Source organism: Pagrus pagrus (assembly GCF_965226575.1).
Source record: "Pagrus pagrus genome assembly, chromosome: 12".
NCBI classification, from domain to species: domain Eukaryota; kingdom Metazoa; phylum Chordata; class Actinopteri; order Spariformes; family Sparidae; genus Pagrus; species Pagrus pagrus.
In genome coordinates this window covers 16,820,038-16,833,163 of record NC_140196.1, presented here as the reverse complement: position 1 = coordinate 16,833,163, position 13,126 = coordinate 16,820,038, and the positions used below count along the sequence as shown (strand labels likewise).

At 43.8% G+C, this 13,126-nt stretch overlaps 1 protein-coding gene across 2 annotated transcripts in view; it reads left to right on the top strand.

Moving 5' to 3' along the window:
* Window positions 1-13,126, top strand: part of ankrd12 (ankyrin repeat domain 12) — a 38,450-nt gene that overhangs the window by 20,488 nt on the left and 4,836 nt on the right. Inside the window, exons 3-9 of one of the 2 annotated variants that reach the window (XM_084368467.1) lie at window positions 1,823-1,973; window positions 3,840-3,911; window positions 5,430-5,567; window positions 6,694-6,897; window positions 7,118-7,260; window positions 7,889-8,036; window positions 8,450-12,873. In XM_084368467.1, the coding sequence (XP_084224593.1) occupies window positions 1,823-1,973; window positions 3,840-3,911; window positions 5,430-5,567; window positions 6,694-6,897; window positions 7,118-7,260; window positions 7,889-8,036; window positions 8,450-12,873 (5,280 nt within the window). The remainder of the gene's footprint in view (window positions 1-1,822; window positions 1,974-3,839; window positions 3,912-5,429; window positions 5,568-6,693; window positions 6,898-7,117; window positions 7,261-7,888; window positions 8,037-8,449; window positions 12,874-13,126) is intronic. The other variant, XM_084368468.1, reaches the window with a different exon arrangement.

Genomic DNA, 13,126 nt, shown 5'->3' with positions numbered 1-13,126 from the left:
GATGTGGGAGTTGTTGTGTTTTTAGCTTAATTATGGCCCAGACTTTGACCACGAAAGTAAATGTGACTAACCCCAGTGAGACAGTACTTGTGTTTTAGCAGTGAGCGTGCCTCTCTCTGTGTGGACAAGATTGTGTTCAGTGTATGTAGTTAATTGTGAGTCCTGTATTTCATTAAATTATACCTGTTGAGTCTTGATTCAATTACTTAACTTTGTTAGACCTGAAAAATCCATTTTATACTCAACTATTTTTGTTCTACTTATTTTTAAGTCCTCCAGATGTCTCTTCTTTCTTGTACAGGGATCCAGACTACTTTTTCACCACGGTCCTGAAAATGTCTCGAAAAATAGTTTTATAGTTTATCTATAGTTTTTAGTTAAAAGTATGAGCCTTCAAAGTACTTTACCTCCAAACACTAAAAAGCTAAGTACTTCATAAATGTATTTACCGTAAACTGGTTTGTTAACACTCCCAAGAGGGGGATTAAGATTAACACTGAATGATGGAAAACATAATGTTAAATTAAGGAATCCTATATGTCTATACATGTGTAGTGAAGACAGCATGGAAAGTAAGCAGTCATTCTAATAAATTGATTAGAAGTAACAGGAATAATAGACAAAATGTAGTTTTGTTTTTCCTGCCAGTGTGCTGCTACACTCCAGTCCAGTAGGAGGCAGTAATGCACCTATAAGCTTGTTTGCCAACCACCACTAAAAGTAAAACTCCAAGAAAAAGATGTAAACTTATTGTGTTGTCACATTGAACTGCAGTTGACTGTTTAATGCTACATGTACCTCTGAAGACAAATTCAGTCTTTCTTTGTGATTAGCTCTGTTAGGTGTTAGCTAATGCTAACTACTAGCTCTCCTCCTGTCAACTTCAACAGAGTTTTTGTTCACAATGTAGCACTGTCAGGGAGAACAATTGTTTAAAATAGTGAGTTTACAGCGTTCTTTCGGATCTAAACGAGTCATACGTTTCTTCGACCTTCCACAGAGTAGCCAGCCAGTGATAGTAACTATGGTAAAAGCTTGTGAAGACGAGCTCCATTATAGTCACTGCTTGGTTCAGTCTGTAATTCGCTAAATGATAGTGATACACTCTGTACACACACATAAAAAAAAAAAATCCCTTTTCGTCCCAGAGACATTTCAGGGATGATCTCTGTTCATCTGAAAAACATTTACTATGTTTCCCGGGAAGACGGGATACTGTTAGCCTCGAGCCCTGTTTATGTATGATAAAATCTAATTAATGCGTTTCAGCACGAAATATGAGCATGAAGGGCAGCTTGTGTTTCTAATACTTTTTAGTCATTCTGACTTAAGGGAAGCCATTAATCTAATAAGTATTGGTGTTTTAATGCTATTTTGATTTGCACTAGCCATGTACCATTGGAAGACTTATTTCTCTTCTGTGTGTAAAGAAACAAGTCACTGCTGATCTTTTGCCCTTCCCTTGGCAGAGACCCTGCCTTGGGAATAAGATTTTAGTGAGTCATGCAGACAAACCTGCTGCCTATGAGACCCAAACATTATGTTTCAGAGACACAACGCAGCCTGTAATATAACCATCTGCTCTTTTTTATGTTAGTGTCATGTTTTAGCAAGCTTTAGTCTCACCTGAAATACTACCTGCACATCAAGCTCAACTCTTTTGTTATTGAGCTAGTTAATGAACCTTTTCTAATAGGGTTTCCTCTGTTTATTTACAGTCCTGACTGAATTGTTCACATACACACAATTGAAATGTGGCCACACCTTTGCTGTATTTGACATGCCTGATTTTTGTTTTTTATTTCCTCCTCACCTCTGACAGAGCAAAGACAAGTTGTCCCCTTTCACCAAAACTCCGAAGCTGGACCGGAGTGAATTGCTGGGAAAGGAAGGGAAAGCCAAGTCTTCCATGAAGCGCAAGCTCTCCTTCACTACCAGTCCGCTCCGGACCGAGGAGCGAGACTCTGACACCGGTAAGAGCTGTTGCTGCTCCCCCCTGCTCCTCTTTCAACAGCCATGCTGCTGGCTGGCTGCCATGTCCTCACACTGCCCCCCGGTGGCCTGTTGTTAAACATTTTCTTCAGGGACTGACTGTAGGTCAAAGGATTTCGCAGCAAGATGCAAATCTGACCACGTTAAGGAAGTTGTGGCTTGTTGTGCTGAAGATATAAAACAAATTGTATTATGAGTCTTGAGATAAAAAGCTAATGGGAACACATGAATGTGAAGTAAAATTAAACTATATATAGTTATGTGTGAGTGATAACGTTCTTTATGAAAATAAAAATGGGGCCCTCATTTTTATTTTCAACCCTTCTGTAATATAAAAAGTAGGTTGCAATCTAGTTCCTGATATGTGGCCTTGTTTTTTAGGTTTAAAGATAAAGCTGGCGGTGCTGACATATTTTTCTCATCGTCAATGAATCCCATGAAAAGACCAAAACCATAGATGAACTGATCCTTCTAAAAAGTGTAGTCTGTGTTGCCTCATTGTCCAGTGAGCCTCACTGTTGCACTGGATCACATATTCCTTCATTCAGGTTTTGTACAAAGGAAAATGCTTATTTTTAACTACACAAGCAGCTGTGTAACCAAAAACCTTTTAACATTCATAATGAAACAGCCACATCGTCACATTTTTTGTTGCGTCCTCGCATCTCTTACCACACCTCATACAATCAAAATGATATAAACAGCTAATAAAATAAACAAAGTGACCATGTTTGTTGTGGCTATAGAGGAAAATATATATATATTTTTTGTTTTCTTTGTTTGGTTTTCTCCAGGTACCCTGAAAGTGCTTGAATTCTACTCTTAAAAAGCCAACAATGAAAATAGTGTATAAATACACCCAATTTATGTACTACTTACTCTTTTTTTTTTAGTTGGTGGAAAAACTAGAGCTGCTTAAGGAAATTACTGAGACTTTTTATAAAATCAAACTATATTATACATGTTTACACTGTCTTACTACATTTGCAACCTAATCTTAAAGATCTTCAGTAGGAACTAGTCGGCTTTGAGCTGAGAGCCACAGACAAAAGCTAAAGTTGTTTGTTTTGGGCTTTTTATGGAATTGGTTGACCTTCTTATAAAACTAAAATATAAAACTTTCGCACCTGGTGCTGTTCGTGCAGCTGATATGATATGATATGATATCTGCTCTATTTGAGTTCCTGATAGAGTTGGAGATAATTGCTCAACTTCACATTGGAGACTTGGACAACGTGAAGTCTTAATCTTACTTGTGTAAATAGAATATTCTGCTTCTGTCATTTAGCTACAAGTTTAACTGTATGTTTACATCAGATTTAAGAACTAAAAATAGGTTAGTGTATCCTACAGCCATAATTACAGCAAACGAAGTACAGTAATGCGTTCTACAGACTGCTTGAGGTCCGATAGATTTTCCTTCATCTCCTCTGTAGAGCAGAGCTCAACGTAATGACTTTCATTGTGTGGTCCTGCGTCATTCAAACAGATGAGAACCATCAATTTTGAATTCACCAAGTGTAATTTATGTTGCACAGGTTGTAAAGCTAAGCTAGCATGGAGGGCGTCTTCTCCTTCCAGCAGCCTTTTTCTAGTGCCTCGCTGTAGGAATGAGGGAGGTAATGACTCCGCTGACCGCCTCGGATTGGATCTTCTCTCCTGTCTCCTGTGTTGCCATGACTCATAATCTGTGCGTGGAGTGCGAGTCTGCCTGTCTGTATTTGAGTACATGTGAGATGAGGAGGGTGAGAGAGAGTGAGCGTTAATGCAGTGCTTTCCCACCCTTCCACCCTCCCTTACTCTCCCCTCCCCCTCCTCCTCCCCCTCCTCTCTGCTTTGCACTGTAGATGACTCAGACCCAGGCCAGTCGAGTGAGACCTGGGGAGAGAGATTAGTGCCTCCCTGCAGGATATACGCAGGTAATCGCTGCAGCCCGATCCTCAGCCCCCGTGTCCTCTACAAGTCACGTCACTTACTTTGCGCCACTATGCTGCTGTAAACACACATACACACATGCACGTGTGTGTGTTTTCACCCTGCATCTGCCCCGTTACAGCTCACGCATGTCTGTGTTCAGTAACAACCGACCGACGGAGGCTGGGAGGGGGGACCTGAGGAGTGGCGTCTGCACTTGGCTGGCTTAAAGTGAAACTCTCGCCAAAAAGCAACCGAGGCTTTATTTATGATTGGGTATGAGTCAAACCTTCACGTACAAGCACACTCATGACCAAAGAGGCACTTTTAAGATTTACCGTAGTTTCGTTTTGGGGCAAGCTCATTTTGAACGGGAGTACATAGGGCATACCACGACGGCATCAAAATGTCTATTTTTAGACCACTAAGAAGGCTCCACACATCATGAAACTTTACTGGTAGCATCACCAGGGTCTCTACTCATGACACGAGCAGTAAGAACATTGTTTGTGTACACAAAGTGTGTGAAAAAGACGGTTTTGAACTACTTACGCTTAGCTACTGGGACTCCGGCGCGCCGCCGCCATTCCAGGCAAAAAGTGTCGATCTCCGAGTGCGGCCATCATGACGGAGAGTAACGGTGGGACGCTCCTCGGGCTTATTTCCAGATGAATTCGCGGATAATTCGTTGTTCTGTCGTTAGTCAAAAGCAACACTGACGTCCATGTTGACAAGGGAGCCACATATTACAAACAGTACGGCAACAACAACCACGCGAGAGGTTACGTGACATCACCGGCTGTTGATGCCGTACTGTTTGTAATATGTGGCTCCCTTGTCGACATGGACGTCAGTGTTGCTTTTGACTAACGACAGAACAACAAATTATCCGCGAATTCATCTGGAAATAAGCCCGAGGAGCGTCCCACCGTTACTCTCCGTCATGATGGCCGCACTCGGAGATCGACACTTTTTGCCTGGAATGGCGGCGGCGCGCCGGAGTCCCAGTAGCTAAGCGTAAGTAGTTCAAAACCGTCTTTTTCACACACTTTGTGTACACAAACAATGTTCTTACTGCTCGTGTCATGAGTAGAGACCCTGGTGATGCTACCAGTAAAGTTTCATGATGTGTGGAGCCTTCTTAGTGGTCTAAAAATAGACATTTTGATGCCGTCGTGGTATGCCCTATGTACTCCCGTTCAAAATGAGCTTGCCCCAAAACGAAACTACGGTAAATCTTAAAAGTGCCTCTTTGGTCATGAGTGTGCTTGTACGTGAAGGTTTGACTCATACCCAATCATAAATAAAGCCTCGGTTGCTTTTTGGCGAGAGTTTCACTTTAAGAGAATGCTTTCTTTCTTTGTCCCCTTTTTTTCAAACCTCATGCTTGTCATCTGTTTCTTCGCGTGCAGATACAAGAGACGGAGGAAAACGGTGTCACTGTGACGATAAAATTGCTGCTTGAAATGAAACTGGACTACATTTTTGGATTGTTCTCTAAGAATCTCTTTGTTTTGTTGCAGATAAAGATGGACCAGACAAGAAGAAGGTGAAAAAGGAGGCTGGGGGCAAGAAGTCCCAGGCCAACCTTTTGTTTGGGTATCCTCTGTCAGAGCGCAAACAGATGGCTCTACTAATGCAGATGACTGCCAACAGTCCAGGTTTGTGTGCCTGCCCTTTCACCTTAACCACATCCTCAAGATGGCTCACAGTTTACTTACTGTTGGATGAGTCATGCTTCTGAAGCATTGTAATATCTCAAGGTTGTTGGAAAATAGAGCAATGTCTCATATTTAATGAAGCTGCTCAGCTGGAAGGAAAGCTGCTCTCTGCACTTTCCCTGTGATATTGTGCAAGAGGAGAAAGCGACTCAGATGATTATTGTAAATGATAGGGTCTGAGTAGTTGTAAGACAATATCAATTAGTGCATACCTGCTGAAACACAGGCACAAGCTAGCACATGCTTCCAGTAAAACTAGTGCCACTGGTTGCTCAGTCAAAAGCCTTGCTCATCAAAGGAACAGTTTGACATTTGTGTGTATGTCAATCAAATGTTGTTCTGTTCAGGGAAGTTGGAGCGAGCAGCCGCTTAGCTTAATGTAATGATGGGAAAGAGGGCAAAGGTTAGCCTGTCTCTGTACGAAGCTAACAACATCAGCCTACCAGCACCTCTAAAGCACTCTAATTAAAATGTTATATCTGGTTTGTTTAGTCCATACTAAAACTGAGAGTGAAAAGGAGAAAATGTGTTTTTTTACGGGGATTTTGTGTGGTAATATTTTTATTTTGTTACCTTTGGATAGAGCCAGGCTATATTATGTATACCATTCTCAGATTTCAACTTCTTAAATGTTTCTGGTTTCCTCACTTCTCTGTGCACTTAAACTGAAAGTCTTTGGAATGTGGACAAATAAAGACGTGAGGACGTCTTCTTAGGCTTTGGGGAACACTGACTGCCATGTTTGACCATATTCTGAAATGTTACTGACCACACAACTAATATATTAATCAAGAAAACGATTAATTCACAATGAAGATGATAATTAGTTGCAGTCTTAGATTGGTACTTATCTTTTTGAAAAAAGGCAAATTGGCTTATTTCCCAAAATGTTGAACTATTTTACCTTAATGAATACCTCAGTGTTTCAAGTTCCCAGTAAAATAGTTCCACTGTGGCTGCTCAATCCAGTACCTCACACATTAACGCAGGTAGTTATCTCATCCTGTGAAAGGGTTTAGCTTCAAGCATCAATTAAGTCCTTTTCTCTCTTCCCGCCTGTGTCCAGACTCAACTCCCAGTCACCCCTCACAAACGACGCCCGTGCAGAAGAAAGTCCCCAGCAGCGCCTCGTCTCGACAGAAGGACAAGGTCAACAAGAGGAACGAGCGAGGGGAGACTCCCCTTCACATGGCTGCCATCCGGGGAGACGCCAAGCAAGTTAAAGAGCTCATTAGCTTGGGAGCTGATGTCAACGTCAAAGACTTTGCAGGTACGATACCCCCAGGAGGTGATCATTAAACAGCTTTCATCATGTCTGTATGGTAGCTATTAATAACATAAAGCTGAATAATAGGTGCTTATTCAAAGGCTATGAGATAACAAAAACAGACATGAGTGTGCTTGTTACAACCTTGAATACACATGTTAGAGAAAATAAGTTTTGTGATTTCTAAAAACTCTCTGGTGTTGCTGTTTTCTGTCCTCCCAAGGTTGGACACCTCTTCATGAAGCCTGTAATCTCGGCTACTACGATGTGGCCAAGGTCTTAATAGCAGCAGGTGCAGAGGTGAACACGCAGGGGCTGGATGACGATACGCCACTCCATGATGCCTCGAGCAGCGGGCACAAAGATGTAAGAGCTTCACTTCAGTTTGTCCTGCAACAGTGTTGTGGCACTTGAAAGTAAACACATTTACACAGGGTAAAAATGTCTGTAATAGGTACAGAACAGACAGAAGTTAACAAGTTAATGTATGGAAATAGAATATATTTTGCGTTATTGTCCAATTTAGAAATAAAACATCACAACACTGTAAAGTGTACAAGATTAGAAGACTTCGCTGCAGCCAATCAGTTGTCTCAAGTTGTGTTTTAATAACAATATTGAGGGTCATGCTGTATTTCAAGGGACTCTATATTACAATTCATAGCAATTTACATGTATTAATCATGTAATGTGACGTGAAAAATCATCTCTCACAGTTCCCTAAAAAATAATTTTATGTACCTTCTGGAGTGCCTCGTCTCAGTCTCTCTCTGCGTTCCACTAACCGTAAGTTTAGAAATGGAGTCTGTTAACATAAACTAATGACTGGCTTCCAGCACAACACAGAAGTTCCACAGAGTCTCTTTAAAGTCTTTCTCTATATAATTTATAAAGGACAATTCCACCTCTAACGTCTTAGCTTTTGCCATGTTCTTGTTTTTCACTGTTTTGTATGTCTTCAGATTCTGAAACTCAATCCTTATGTTTTATACAGATTGTGAAACTGCTGCTTCGACACGGTGGTAATGCCTTCCAGGCAAACAAGCGCGGCGAGCGCCCGGTGGACGTGGCGGACTCTCAGGAGCTTGAACAGCTATTAAAGGGAGAGGTGCCACTGTCGGACCAAGACGACAGTTCTTCAGGTATGCAGAGGATGCTGTAGTGTTTGGCTGACCTCCCATTTTAGATATTACAAGACATTCGTATCACTACACCTCACCGCACCATGTGTACATGTGTTTTCACTATAGATGGACCAGATGGCGCTTATGCACAAAATGTGAACAATGTGTTTAAGGCTTTACTCCACCTTTATTTATGGTACTACATGAAGTCAGCGTTGGAGGTTTTATACCCACTACTAAATGTTTTACTGTTGTTTTTGTACTTTTGTCTTTTTTCCACCAAGGAGAAAGTAATAATATAATTGAACTTGTCATAGAGAATTGAGTTATGTGTTGGATATACCGTATAATCTTCCATAGTGTGCTTCTGTTTTTTTAATGAAAGTGAAAATTGTTGTATCATTTTAACACTGATCCTTTCTTCTCTGCAGAGTCTGAAGACCCACCGTCTGTCAATCCATCCAGCGTGGATGACAACATGGACGACTCTGATACTGAAAAGGACTCAGATGGCAAACCAGCCACAAAAGCGTCGTCGTCCATGCCAGGGCTGGATGAGTACGAGTTCAAGGACGAGGAAGAAGAGGAGGATCTCAGTAAGGCCCTGAACGACAGACACATCCTCCGGAGGGAACTACGACAGCGGGAGAAGGAGGAAAAAGAGAGAAATCATGTGGCAGGAAAGCAGAGCGGCAAAGGGGATTCCTCCTCCAAGTCCAAGAAGCAGAAGACGTCTCGTGTCCCCTGCAGCTCTGATACCTCCAGCGATGAAATGGAGAGCCTTCCAGAGAAACGGAGTTCCCCCACTTGCTCTCAGAGCTCAGAGAGCATCAAGGTCGACACAAGGTCTAAAAAGGAGACTGCTGAGCAAAAGGACAAGGACAAGGACAAGGGCAAAGTCAAGAGGAAGAGTAAAAGCCAGAATAAAAACAAGGAAAACCAAGAGGATGGGAAAGAGAATAGCAAAACGTTGGTCCTCTCTCTTGCAACAGTGTCCGAGAGCACAGAAAAGGGTCGGGAGGAAGACTCATTCAAGATGTCTTTCAGTCCTAAAGATGACTCATCCGTCCACCTCTTCCATTTGTCATCCATAAAGTCTCCAAAACTGAACCACAGCCTGACAGATAAACAAACACCACTCAAACAGGAAAATACTAAGATGTGCATTTCCATCAGTGACGGCTCATGTCCGGTGGACAGTGTCAAATACAACCACTACACAGACGCAGACTACTGCACTGAAGGCTCCAGCACCAAGGGGTGCAAGCACAAGGAAAAGAGCAAACATCAACAAAAAGACCCCAGTGTAGATGGAGACGATGGTCATTCGAGTCCTTACAAAGATGGCAGTATAGGAAACAGTATAGACAATGCTGAAGGTGCCTTACGGAAGAGTGACTTAGATGGCAAAGTAGTAAAGAAGCATAAACTTAAACACAAGGAGAAAGACAAACACAGGCGGGAATACGAGGCAGAGCGGAGCCGACACAGGCAGAAAGAAGCCAGGAAAGACAGCCACAGGAATTTGGAGTTTGACAGAGAGTTCTGGAAAGAAAATTTTTTCAAAAGTGATGAGACGGATGATTCTCTGCCAGTGAAAAAGGAAGGTGAAGACAACAGCTCACTTCAGAAGACCTCTGATTCCTCTCCTGTCAAAGACGAGAGGAGCACAAAGGAGAAACACTCAAGCAGCAAAGACAAGAGGCCGAGAGAGGACCGAGAAAAAGACAAGGCTGTCAAGAAAGAGCGGAAGGAGGCTGCTGGTAAAGAGGAGAAGGTAAAGGATTCGAAGCTGAGTGAGCGTGACGAGAAAGTGGACTGCCACGGCTCAGGGCGGATTCCTGAGGAGACGCTGCAAAGCAACAGCATGAAAGAAGAGACAGAGGAGAAACCCATAAGTGGGATCACAGCTGATCAAGAACAGCTGGAGCCCTCTGAAAAAGGCTCACGCGAGAAAACTGACAAGAGGTTCCCAGGAAAGGAGAAAGATTCAGAAAAAATGGAGAAAAGACATCCTGACAAGGAAAAAAAGGTGAAAACAGAGCACTCTGACAAAGCTGAACCACAGAATTCAGTGGATCGTTGGAAGGACAAAGAAAGAACGGGAGCAATTTCTTCCCACTCGCCTGGAGATAAAAACTACAAAGAGAATGAAAAGCTGAAATCTTTATCTACAACAAAAAAGCATGAGGACAGCAGAAAAAATAAAGATAAGTTCGACAAACGGTCCGATAGGGAGAGACAGGACAGAGAATATAGTGCTGGGGATCACAGAGAAAAGGAACGCACAAACTCTGATAAGAAAGGAAAACCTCTGGAGAAGACTGCAGATCATAGTAAATCTGATCGTTCAAAAGAGAGAGACTGTGACAGGAAGAAGAGAGACAAAATAAAAGATGGGACCTCTTCCAATCTGAAGTTACTCTTAGAAGAGAAGAAGAGCTACCTGTCTGAGAGCAGCAAGTCCTTATCTATGAAATCCAAGGAGGAAGTTGTGAGAACACCAGAAAAGGATCGTGACCGGAGAGACCGGGATAGAGACTCAGATAAACACAAGGACAAGGATAAGGACCGGCACAAAGACCGCTCCCAGCAGGCCAAGATCAGCAAGGCCAAACCCAACGAAACGGATGCAGACAAGGCCAAATCAAAAGCCTCGCCGGCAACACGAGACACTAAGCCCAAAGAGAAAAGGCTCGTGAATGATGACTTGATGCAGACCAGCTTTGAGCGCATGCTCAGCCTCAAGGACCAGGAAATTGAGCAGTGGCATCGCAAACACCTGGAGAAAATCAAACAAAAAGAGCGGGAACGACTTAAACAGCGGCCCCTAGCAGATCCGGGGAAGTCCAAGCCTAAAGACCGAACTAAGACTGAGCCGTGCTTAAGTAAAGAGCTCATGCGCTCAAAAAGCTCTGAATCCTCTGATGTACACAGCAGAGATAAACCCCTGAAGGACGGCACTAGCCCCAGAACAATGTCGCTTGATGGGAAGAGCCTGCCTTCTATCAGCGCAAAGGTCATGTCAGCGGTGGAAAACTGTCTGACCAGATCACCCAGACCAGAGAGTGAACGCTGCGGCCTCATGTCCAGGTCCGTGTCCCTGGTTTCTGTCGCCAGCTCAGAGGATTCGTGTCAGGCGACGACATTAACACCCAGACACGTTGAATACGACTCTGACATGAACATGGAAGCCTCAGACTCTCAGCCTGCATTCCTCCAGTCTTCCCTCGTCATTCAAGCCACCAGATCGCCGTCTGTTCACGAGAAAGATTGCAACAGTCTTCCAGATGTGCCGCAAAGTAATCGGACGCTGCTGTCCGGCAGACACGAATCACCGTACCTCAGGGCTATTCTGGACGAGGATGCCAACTCATCGACCGAAGGTAAAGCTGTTGAGAATCTGCCTAAACCCATCCAGCCTACAGAGGAGATCAGACCAAGAGAGACCTCCGTGGAAACAGAGGAGAGCCTCACGAGTCAACCATGTATGAATTCTGTCGCTGATTCAGTCACAGAGCAAGAGGAGGGTCTCCCACCACAGGTGTCAAACAAGGACAATGAGAGTAAAAACCTGACACTTCCAGAGTGTAGTGGCTCTCAAACCGGGTCAACGGAGCAAAAAACTGATCCTCCTGTTGTGAAGGACGTCCCATGTTTGACAGAGAATTCACAAGCAGAATTTAGTGACAAAGACTCTGATCAACCACCATTACCTACAGCTTGTGTAACTGAGGAGCCGTCAACGCTCACAAACACAAAAACCTTCCAGCAAAGGGAACCACTCACTGTTTCTGGCATGGAGAGCGTGCAGCAGACAGAGTCGGGTACCTCACAAGTTTCTGACCATAAAGACAAACCTCTGGAAAGTTCTGAAAGAGCAGAACAGGAGAGCATGGAAACGGTTTCGGAAAGCTTCAGAACAGAGGCTGTTGGAAGCCCTGTCCCGTCCACCAGTTCGCACATTCCCAGCTCCACTTCAGGGGAGTCGTTGCCAGGCTTTAGCAAAATGAGCTCAGAGCCTGATTGTTCTCCAGAGGACATGGATGTAGATAACCAAGACTGCAAGACATCAAGACCTTCCAGTGACGCTTCAGGGTCATGTCTCGATGCTCAGGTGGAGAATAAGGACAGTATGCCCTCGAGCCCTGAACACAAAACTGAAGAGATGGCTGATGTCGTGCAGAGCTCAGAGAACAACAGTAGTGCTGCTGTTTCTGCTCCAATAGAGAGTTCGTCATTTGAGGGCAGCCTGGCTACAGAGAGCTCCTCTGAATATAAAGCAGAGGCCAGCTCAGAGCCGATGGAGGAGACCCCTGCCGAGGAGAAACCAGAGTCATCTTCATCTGGAGAGGAGCAGAGTCAAAGCACCATCCAATCGGCAGCTCAGATTTACTCCAGCAGCAGCAGTAGCAGCTGCAGCGGCAGCAGCACTGCCTCAGGGAGCTCTTCGCCTCAATCTGGAGACCGGGATTCAGATTCTTCAGGGGCTAAGGTCAAGGTTCGCTCTGCAGACGAGGACGTGGACATCCATGTGCCCCATCCTCGCAAGAGAAAGATGCCCAAAGTGTCGACCTCCCAGTCCTGCTCAACGACCCAACAGGAGAAGGAGAGAGGCCAGCAGTCTCTGGCTGCTATTGTGGACTCTGTGAAGCTGGAGGAGATTCAACCCTATCAGACAGAGAGGGCCAACCCTTACTACGAGTTCTTGCACATCAGGAAGAAGATCGAGGAGAAGCGCAAAGTGTTGTGCAGCGTCACCCCCCAACCACCACAGTATTATGATGAATATGTGACCTTCAACGGATCCTACCTCTTAGATGGGAACCCACTCAGCAAGCTCTGTATACCAACAGTGAGTTCTTCTTCATTTCTTTTCAAATCTTTGTAAAACAGATTCTATTTAATGTCCCTGTTTTAATTTCAGGAAACAACTCTTAACACTAATTTTGCGAACATTTTTGTAAGTTTTGTCCCTGTATCCAGCATGTTGGATTCAAAATGTCATTCTTACTGATGTGTTTAGAGTTGCATTTTTTTCTCAGAGAATAACTTTGACATCATGTTGCCCTGCACGTAAGAGCCCTTTCATACCTAACCTGTTTGAG